This window comes from Psammomys obesus, unplaced genomic scaffold (assembly GCF_907164565.1).
Source record: "Psammomys obesus unplaced genomic scaffold, mPsaObe1.curated_primary_1811, whole genome shotgun sequence".
Taxonomy (NCBI): domain Eukaryota; kingdom Metazoa; phylum Chordata; class Mammalia; order Rodentia; family Muridae; genus Psammomys; species Psammomys obesus.
This window is the reverse complement of record NW_026594462.1, coordinates 4,264,607-4,274,743: the sequence shown is the minus strand read 5'-3', so window position 1 is coordinate 4,274,743 and position 10,137 is coordinate 4,264,607. Positions and strand designations below refer to the sequence as shown.

The 10,137-nt window shown below is 55.1% G+C and overlaps 1 protein-coding gene across 1 annotated transcript; it reads right to left on the bottom strand.

Annotated features, from left to right (window-relative positions):
• Window positions 1-4,047: 4,047 nt before the first annotated feature.
• Window positions 4,048-9,214, bottom strand: Foxf2 (forkhead box F2). Its single transcript, XM_055619057.1, has 2 exons — window positions 8,035-9,214; window positions 4,048-4,890 (listed from the first exon to the last, which is right to left on the bottom strand). The coding sequence occupies exons 1-2, from the start codon at window positions 9,212-9,214 to the stop codon at window positions 4,727-4,729; spliced, it is 1,344 nt and encodes a 447-aa protein (XP_055475032.1). The 3' UTR covers window positions 4,048-4,726.
• Window positions 9,215-10,137: the final 923 nt, after the last annotated feature.

The following is a 10,137-nucleotide window of genomic DNA, read 5'->3' as shown; positions in this document are numbered from 1 at the left end:
CCCTTCCCCAGTGATCTTGCAGCCTGTGTGCTGTGCCCCCCCCCCCAACTCATGTTTACATCTATGACATTTTCCCTTGCTAAGATTGTATTTCACAAGGTTGGGTTAGATGCATTTCCGTTCTGATAAAATATATTATAATATATTTCCATCCCAAATAAGCTGGTGCCTTTCTGAATTAATCCCCCCGATGCACGGTAATTATGAAGCCCCGAATCTGCACATTTTCTTTTGAGAACGTGTTCTGCTCCATTTTATGCTCTACAGTGCCGTGTCCCTGATAGCCCAATCTCTCCGTAAAACCAGACCCCTACTTTCTAAAGGGAGTGTTCTTCTTAAACTTCTAGAACTTGCCGCAGCTGTTCCGAGAATCTGAGCATGCCCAGCTAGAAAACTCCTTTCCCAGAGCCTAGGAATGAATGCTGCAGGAACAAGTGTGCTGGCCTTTTAGCCAAAGGGTTGGTGCTGGAGACCAGACATAGCAGTGGCCTCAGGGGACAAGAGGCTGGACTCAGGGCTGCTGTTCCTATGGGCCAGAGCTGGAAGCATGTTCCCAGTTCCTCCAGACCTTGCTTTTCTGTCCCACTCCTTTTAACCCCCTCTCCTCTCTCTTTCTCACCTCTCTCTATAACCCTCTCCATTTTCTTTTTCCCTTCCTTTCTCTTCCTCTCTGTGTTGTTCTGACTTGCCTTCTCTCCTTCCTCCTTTTCTTCTCCATTTCTCCTCTCATTTTTATCCACTTCTCTTTTTTCTTCTCCCTTTCCCTCCTTTCTCTCCTTCTGCCTCCTTCTCTCCTCATGCTCTTGCCTGATCCCTGTGTACCCAGAGATCATCACTGCCTGTTCTCAGACAGTACAGTCTCTCTCTCTATTCCACACTCAGAACCCTGTACAAAAAATAGAGGAATTTTCTATTCTGAGCCACTTTCTTCTGTTTGGAGAAGTCAGTCCAGCATTGTGCTGTGTTAAGTACCAAGATTTGTTTTTTTTAAGGCAGGGGGACTTGAGTGACGTCACTTGACTCTATTTTGCAACATTTGCTAGACTAAAACAAGTACTCTCATATATCTGAATTTTTTAAAAAGATCCTAATTATTTATTTATTTTGGTATAGGTTTCAAAATTTGCCCTTGTGTTTTCTAATAATCAATGAGTAAGACATTGGGGGTAGAAAATGTATTGTAAAAAAAAAACAATTTTTTAGACCTATGTGCACTCATTAAAAGACTAGCCTTAACATAGGCCAGGAAGTGAGTTTCTAGAGCTATGGTTTTCAGAGTGTGGTCCCTGGACAACATCGTCAGCATCAGAGCTTATTAGAAATAAATGCCAGTTCTTGATCTCTGCCTGGACCCACTGAACCCCAGCAGCCCCTCATTAACAACCCTTCCAGGCCATTCTGACGTTCCACAGGGTCTGAGAGCCACTGCTTGGAGGGAAGACCACCGCCCTGCCTGTGTCTGCAGTGTGAGATGAAAAAGCTTCTTTGGGCAGTTCTGGGAAATGCCTGGGTGTGAGCCAGACCCCTCAAACCTGTGACCTAAGGATGATGTGTAAATCAGATAAAGATCTCCATGCTATACTTAGCATCTGGAATGGCCCCTAGAGCCTCATGGCTGTCTTTGGTATTTGTAGAGGTGTAGAGCCGTTAGACAGTGGGGCTTAAGTGGGAGGTCCTCAGACCATTTAGGGGGCTTAACTAGGCAGGTTGTGGGGCTGCATTTTTTCCTTTCTTTCTAATTCCCCAGATCTGGGGGAATAGCTTGCTCTACCACACACCTCCATCGTTGACGGCCTAAAAATCCACCTGCTCACCCTTTGCTCTTTGTGAGCTGCTCATCTGGGTATTTGCTGCGCCAACGGAAACTCACTGCCCCCACCTCACGGGCAAAGAGAAAGGATTAACTAGGTACCGTTGGGGCTTAGACTAAGATAGCCACCGCCCAGCCCTGGCATGAGCTCCTTCACCTGTTACCTTCCTTCTTACTTCACACAGTTCTAACTGAAAACAAGACACAGAAAAGGCCAGTCATTCTTCCGCAAAATAGTCGCCTATCCTTCCACATATCATTTTGTTCTGTGGGTGAGCAGAGGTTCTGAAGACCAGAAATATACTCGATGAAATGTGTGGGTTAGTAAGCTCAGTGGCACAGCAAGCGCTTAGCATATGGGTTCGGTCCCCAAAGTCTACAAATAGTTGAGGGATTCAGAGACGCCCCCCCCTGCCCCGTCCCTGCATTGAGTTACTGATTTATTTTTACTTTTTAAAGTACTGTAGCACTTATTTCAGAATGTCTTACCAATATTCCAGAAACATTTAAACCACAGAACTACACATTTCTTAGTAGTTGAAAAAAAAAAAAAGGTAGAATAGAAATGACTACTAACAGGTTTGTGTGCTTGTGTCTTGGAGGGAGGAGCAGTCAAGAAGGAAGCAATTGTTGCCCAGAAAGAAACAGTGACCTCAGCTCAGAAGTCCAGAACCTTAAAGGTGTCAAGATCTTAGCAGACATTAAATAAGGTCAGGAGGGCTAGGGAATTCCATTAGCTTTCAGGATGAAATCGTAAGTGGAAATAATAAAACAGAGAAACCTCGAAATGTTCCATAAGAGCGGAAAGCATAATTCCAGACCTGCCCTGATTAGCACCAGGGCGGTGTTTTTGTCATCCTTAGCGCGGGTTTTTGAGCCCAGATCCCCATGCACCTGTCTCCTGCTCCACCAGGGGGCGCGCTGGTCCTCCGGATGCGGTTGGCCAGAGCAGCCTGGAGTTTGAGGTCCCGTCATTCTCTGTATAAACAAGTTACGTTCAAGTGTTTAGGATATAAATTACGACCATGCCGACTGCCTTGGAAGGAATGTAAACACAGCACTGTGGTCGGAGCAAACTCTGAGACTGACTTCATAATTTATAGCAGGCCCCCCGAGTAACTCAGAATAAAAGACAAAAAAGAATGGGGGGGGGGGAAGAAGACTCTATTTAAAAGTAAATATGATAATGCAGAAGCAAAAGTGTTTAAGTCGGTGTTTAATTTTTTTTTTTTTAATACAAGAAAGAGGACTAAGGGTTAGGAATATAGCTAAGAGTTCTGAAACTCTATGTTTTATTCAGGAGAACACCTCGGAGTCAAGATTCGTTGAAACAGGGGGAAATAGAGTTACCAGTACACCAGTTACCTAGTGGTGGACTGGAAGGAAGGAGCGTTCCCTACTCAAGAGGCAAAACCAAAAAAAAGCGAGAATCCAGCCCTGAGTTGAAGAGAAAATTACCACAACACGATTAAGAGTGAACACTGCTGTGCTCCTAACCGAAGGGGGAATAATTCCGTGGGGAATAACTCCTTCTGCCTCACTGGGCTATTTTCTCATTTTAATGTCCTTCCAGTTCTGCGGGCAGCGTTCAGGATTGGGAAACCTGGCAAGAGAAGCAGCAGAGGCTGTGCAAGCTTGTGGGAGCCCCGGAGGAGGGGGTGCCGGTTTAAATCCTGCTGAGGGCCTATAGGCCCCTTTGGTCTGACCACCACCCGGTGCAAACAGCAGCCTGGATGCCATGCTGGAGGCTGTGGATGGGCACCGCTCTGCCCTCGCACCTCCCACCTGGTGGGAAAGAGGAAGGAGCAAAAGGGCAGAACTCTCGGGCACAGGAAAGGAAACAAAGGAGGCCCACCACTTGGCTTCCTCAGATCAAACCCATGGCTTTTGTTATGATTTTATTTATTTTTAGTGTTTTGTTTTTAAGTTCCTTTCACCTTCTGTTTTTTTGTTTGTTTGTTTGGCTGGAGAAAGTGAGAGTGAAGTAGAGAGAGAAGTATCAGAAATGTCCTCTCGCCGCCAACGAGAAGACCCGCCATCAGGACTGGACTGGCTTATTCAAAACAGAGACTTCACCTCACGTCAGTTGCAACTTGGGGGTGGGCAGTGCAGAGCCGCAGTGTTTGCCTGGAGGGCGTGGCCATGACAGGGTGACTGCAGAGGAAAGGGTCCCTAAAACGGCTATTTCTTATACAAATTTTATTGAAAAAAAAAAAAAAAAAAACAACAAACTTACATCAAAATATTCTGGCAAACTGTAAAAGTATACATAAGTGCAAATATACCCTCCTTTTAAAATACAAGCGAAGTGTGAGTATACGAAGATCATAAAAATACTTTAAAAAATACGGTGGTAGAAAAACAACCTTGTAAAATGTTGTATTGTCACAATACTGAGAGCCACCTTCTTCATTCCTTCACAATGTTCTTTGGCACCTGTATCTGAAGGGAGTGGTGGGGGTGGGGTGGGGGAAAAAAATCTCCTACTGGGCCAGGCAACTAGACAAGGCTTTCTTCAACTGCTGTACTTTTAGCACTGCCTGTTTTTGAAAAGCACACACCAAGAAACACACACACTCACTCACACACACAACTCCCTTTTCAGACCCCATCAGTTAAGGCGATGGCCACCCTAGCACTGAAAGGTTTATGTAGTACAATGTTTCACTGTCAACCTCCTCTGTCCCACTCCTCGGCTATTGCCTTGCCAACGGTTCCCTCTTCCACTGGTGGGCGAACATCGGAGGGCAGGGGGCTCCCCCTGGGCATTCGTCTAAGTGATGGGCGCGTTCTACTTACTGCTACCCGTGTGTGCACAGTACAGTGAGTCCTGTCGCAGGTCCCAGTGGCCCCCTCTCGGAGGGGAGAGGAGGAGAGGGCGGAAGAGGGAGAGCAGCCTTCAAGGCCTCCGTCCATTCACATAACACAGGGCTTAATATCTTGGCACACGGTCTGGTGGTGGTGGTGATAGTAAGAGCCGCTAGCGGAGGGGTGGAAAGAAGAAATGCCGTTGAAATTGAGGACGAAATCTTTCCTGTCGCACACCGGAGTGGAGTGGTGCTGGTAACGGGGCAGTCCTACTGAAAGAAGAAAGAAGAGGAAGAAATCTTTCAGTTAAAACCGCCCGGCTGCCGGTGGGATAGACTCCTTCGAAAATTTCCATTTAATTTGTGTCATTCTGACTGAGGATGCAAAAGCAGCTAGTGGCCTTTGGGTGTCTGGCTATCAAGCCGGTAGTAAGGGGGGGGGGGACCTCTCAGGGCATCCAGAAGTTCCAAGATGGCCCTCCTTGAGAGGTGATTTGTTCAAGAATTCCCACTACCCCCTCTCTTCATCCCCAAGGCGATCCAGGCTACACAAGCACCCCGCCACCTCTGCCGCCTTCACCTCTGTTCTGTACCTTGCTTTCTTGTCACAAAAATCTAGAATCAATGGACTATCTAAGCCCTTCGTCCGCGGAGGATGACGGGCCTGGGAAGGGAAGAGGGGGAGAGAAGAGGGAAGTCCCCTTCCCACCTGCAGGGTGGCAGGCGTCTCCTTAGGTCCCAAACCCTTCGGCTTTCCCTTGGCCGGCACCAGCCAAGTTCAGGGTCTCTGGCCTGGGCATCTAGCAGCGAGTTAGGGTACTAGTGGAGCCTGTGCCCGGCTGCCCAGGCCCTGAGCCGGTCTCTCTTGATGCCAACCTGCCGCCCACTTTTGCTTTTGTTTTCTCAGCCCCAGGACGCAGAGGGCTAAGCGCACATCCCCGCCACCGCCTGGGCAGGCATTTTCACGAGGCCTATCCTCACGCACCTGGTCAGTGTGGTCTGCACAAGCCGGACGCCCGTGTCCCCCCCAAGTGCGGTTGGTTGCAAGCTGGAGAAAAGCGTACGTGCCACCCAAAGAGAGACCAGGCCGCTCAGCGGCGGCTGTGACTCAGCCTCGGAGGCTACGGGGTACCGCTCTGCGAGATTCGGCTCCGGAGAATCGGCCCAGGTACGCGCGCGGGGGGCGGGGGGGGGTGCACGACCCGCCGGGTCCTGCGCCGCCACCGCTGCCACCGGAGAGGACCTGAGCTGGCTCGCGCCTCCACCCCAGGCCTCCGCCTAGCACGGCTGGCGAGGCCCCGCAGGGCTTCGGATGAACGTTCACGACTCCCGGCCCCGGCGGGTCCCGTTGCCACCGCCTCCCTGGGGATGCCGCCTCCGATGCCCCGTTAGGAAGCGTAGGGCGCGGGGCGTTTGCGGGTGCGCGGCGAGGGGAGGGTTCTGCTGGGTGCGTGGCAGTGTGCGTGTACTGGGGGGCTTTCTTCAGCTGTCCCCGAGCGGCGACCTCGGCCGTGTCTGGCCTCCAGGGACCTCCAGCCTCAGTGGGCCGCAGTCCTGTGGGTGACACCCAGAATCAGGCCCTGCGGGGTCCCCAGGTACAATTCGGGGCTCTTTGGAAAGCCACTGGATAAGTGACAAAATCGGAATATTCTAGAAAGAGAGGAGGGCGGATGCCCAGGAAAAATTGGCAACAGCGCCAGGTCCACCCAAGCCACCGTTTGCGGGGAAGGCTGGGTCAAGGCAGGCGTGGGGACAGGCGATCCCCTGCCTGCCTTCGTGACTGGACAGTTCTCTTTCTATCCAAGTTAGAGGGTTAAGCCGCCACATCCGGGGAGTTCTGGAGGTTTTGTGTGAGGCCTAGGGTCTGTTCAGTGGGACGTGGACCTGACAGAAAGGTCAGAAATGTCTCTCCTGCGCGCCTGCTTGTTTGTTTCTTCCCAGAGTATAGTTTTCTGACAGCTGGGAAGCTTGGGAGACCGGGTTCAAGGTAAGCTAGGTCTACCCAAAGGGAAGGGCAGCGAGGATAAGGGCCAGAGCAGTAGGCCTAGCCAGTGGGGGAGGGAGGCTTAGGTTCCAGTTCAGCGTGCAGAGGAGAGACTGACAGCTCGTCCGCAGGGCAGGAGGTGGGGGTGGGGAATAAGAGAGAGGGTCATCTGTATTGGTTACTTGTTGAAATTCCCATAAAATTGAACAAGACTCTGTTCTCTGAGGGTTAAGTCAGCCTAAAATCCTCTCCCGTGTGGTCCTGCCTAGACTGTCTTTGTTTGGTTAACCCCGGAGACCCCCAGTTAAAAGGCTTATTTGGGAAATTTCTCCAAGATCTTTCGCTGTTTCTTGGCTCCTCCATTCCGCCAAGCTCCCGTTGCACACGTAGCCACACGCTTACACCACCCTGCGCATTTTCTGATTGGGGCTGGAAGTAAGCGTGTGGGAGACGGCACCCCTGGGCTTCCTTCGCCCTTGACAGACAGGCTCCCAGATTTCAACCTGCGCCCCGTGGGGGCCTCGGGGGAATTAATCAGGGTTTATCTCTATCCTCTAGATAAAGCTGGCCAAACACAAAATTCTCTCCTCCACTTCCTGCTCTCCTCCTACCCTTCACCACTTTTCACAAGTCAATAAATTTTCATACTCTGCAACCCACACAATATAAACCAGCCACAGTAAAAAAAAAAAAAAAAAAAAAAAAAAAAAAAAAAAAAAAAAAAAAAAAAAAGAGTGGCCTCTAGGCACGCTTCTTAGAGGAATTATCACACTAGGCACCCACATCTTGATGTCCAGGACGAACTGGTGCCATTAACTAGATCTACAGCGCATGTGTGCCTGTGAGCATTCAAAGATTCGTCAACATTTTGGTGCCTCTTGTCGCCAGCAAAGTCCTTGGGACTCAGCTCTGCTTCTCTCTCTCTCTCTCTCTCTCTCTCTCTCTCTCTCTCTCTCCTTCTCGGCTAACTCCTTTCACTGTTTGCCCAGGTAAGAACTCTCCCTCACTTGCTCTTGACACAGAACCCCTTCCTTTCTGTCATCTACAAACCAGGGCAAAACGAACTTTGCAGAGAATAGGGGGAACAAAATGAACCAGACCCAATTCCTCGACCAAGGTCTCCAAAGGTCACATGCCTTCTTTCCGGAGCCGAGTCTGGCCTAATTGGGAGAAAGTCCACAGTGTCCTAAAGCAGGCCAAGGAGGTTAGGACTTGGCAGCATTCTTCTCCAGCCTGGGAATTCTGGGGCCCACCAACCGGCCCAGAGTATCAGAGAACACTGTAAAATCAAATCCTGGCCCTCCACCCCCGGATTAGAGTGCCAATTTCCCCAGCACCCCCCCACACACACACCCCAGCGTTGGGGACCTAAGGTGTAGTCGCCCTGGCCCTCAGAGGCTCCGCTTGCAGCGGGCCTGGGTCCTCATGGTTACCTGAGAGATCCTCTCGGGCGTTCTGGTGTAAGTAGCTCTGCTCCAGCGAGTAGGAAGACATGCTGGGGTGCAGGCCCGCAGAGGCCGCGGGGTTGCTGCTCGGCGTCAGGGCGGGCGGCTGCTTGAGGTAAGGTGAGGCGCCGGGCGAGCTCCAATGCGCCGCGGGGCTGGTATAGGGCGAGTGACACTCGATGGCGCTCGCCATGGCCGGGGAGGAGGGCACTGGGCTGCTGCTGCTGTCCGGCCCATAGTCGCCGCCGCCGCCTCCTCCACCCGCAGCCGCCCCGACACCCGCGGGACCTGCGGGCACCGGGCAGCTGGCCATATAGGTGGAGCCCGGGTTGGGCGACATGTGGGGGACGTGGTGATGGTGGAGGTGGTGCGGGTGCCCGTGGCCCGGAGCGCCGGCCCCAGCATCGTAGCCCGCGGGCATCATGTCGAGGCTACCGTAGCCTCCCTGGCCGTGGCACCCCAGAGGAGCCGACGGGGGCGCTTGGAAGTCGAAGCCCTGGGGCAGCAGCGAGGCCCCGAAGCCCAAGCCGCTCACCACCCGGTGGTACATGGGCTTGAGCGCCTGGCACTTCCTCCTGAAGCCGCGAGGCCGCCGGCGGAACGAGCCCTCCTCGAACATGAACTCGCTGGCCGGGTCGATGGTCCAGTAATGGCCCTTGCCGGGTCGCCCGAGGCCCTTGGGCAGCTTGATGAAGCACTCGTTGAGCGAGAGGTTGTGGCGCACCGAGTTCTTCCAGCCCTGGTAGGCGCCGCGGAAGAAGGGGAAGCGCGCCTGCAGGAACTGGTAGATCTCGCTGAGCGTCAGGCGCTTGCTGGGCGAGCTCTGGATGGCCATGACGATGAGCGCGATGTACGAGTAGGGCGGCTTCTCGGGCCGCCGCAGCCCCGACGTGGCCTTCTTGGTGGCCCCGCTCCCGCCGCCGCCCGCGCCCCCGCCGCCTCCTCCGCCCGCCGCCGCCGAGCTCTTGCAGGCGCCCGACGAGGCGCCGACCGAGTTGGAAGAGGACGAGGCGCAGGAGGCGGACGACGACGACGACGACGAAGACGACGACGAGGACGAGGTGGTGGAGTCCAGGGTGGCGGCGGCCGGGGGGCTCATCAGGGCGGCCTGGAGCGCGCCGGGCGGCGGGCGCGGCGGGGGTGGCGGGGGCCCGCCCTCGGTGCTCATCTGGGCACCGGGAGCGAGGCCGGGCCTCGGGGGCGGACCCCGGAGCGGGAGTGGCGGCGCCGGAGCCGGGTCGGCCCACGAGCCGGGGCCACTCCGGGCCAGCGCTTCGGCGGCGGCGGCGGCGGCGGTGTCGCCTCCTTCAGCTCCTCCGGGTCTTCGGGCGGCGGCGGCGGCGGCGGCTCGGAAGCGACGCCCCGCGCATCCCTCTTCCGAGCCTCCGGGCCCGCGCCTTCCTGGCGCAACCGCCTCCTAAAGCCGCCGAGGCGAAGAGCGAGGCGGCCCCGGAGCCCCCGACGGCTGCGCCCTGCAACCGGGACCTCTCCCCGGACCCCCGGGACTAGCCTCGTCGTCTTCTTTCGGGAGTGCTCGTCTCTCTCTTTCTCTGTCTCTTGGACTTCCTCCCTGGCGCGCCCTCCCTGCGGCCGCCTCGCTCCCTCCCTCCCTCCCTCCCTCCACCCCACCCCGCCCTGCCCCCTCCTCGCTCTGCGCCCGCCCGCCGGCCCGCCGCGGGGAGGGCGCGCTGGGTCCGCGTCACTCCTCCCCCTCTGGACCTGGCGGCGGGCTCCCGCTCTTATCGCCTCCGAGCCTCTCCGGGGTCCTCCTCGCGCTGTTACGTCTCTCCGGGCTCTTTCCCTTTCCCCCGGCTGCCCTCCCCCGAGCCGGGGCTACGGATCCCCTGGCCCTCTGCTGGGAGCACAACTCCCAGCCTTGGCAAGACTCGACTACCCGGGACTTAATTCATTCTCCGTCCCTTCGAGCACCCGGGTCCCTATCCCAGGAGCCCCCCCCCCCCCCCCCCCCCCCCCCTTCCCAGGGGGGGCCCCCCCCGCCCCCCCCCCCCGCCGGGTCCTGTTGGGGCTGAGTCTTGGGGCGGTGGCGGTGCCCTGGAAGGACCTCCTTAGCCACCGTCCCCACTGCCCGAA

Bases quoted from the DNA above. Each gene is read 5' to 3' on its own strand.
- Foxf2 (XM_055619057.1), bottom strand. From the start codon at position 9,214: ATGAGCACCGAGGGCGGGCCCCCGCCACCCCCGCCGCGCCCGCCGCCC. The intron at 4,891-8,034 runs GTAACCATGAGG...TTCTTCTTTCAG, and splicing joins CGCCCGAGAGGATCTCTCAG to TAGGACTGCCCCGTTACCAG.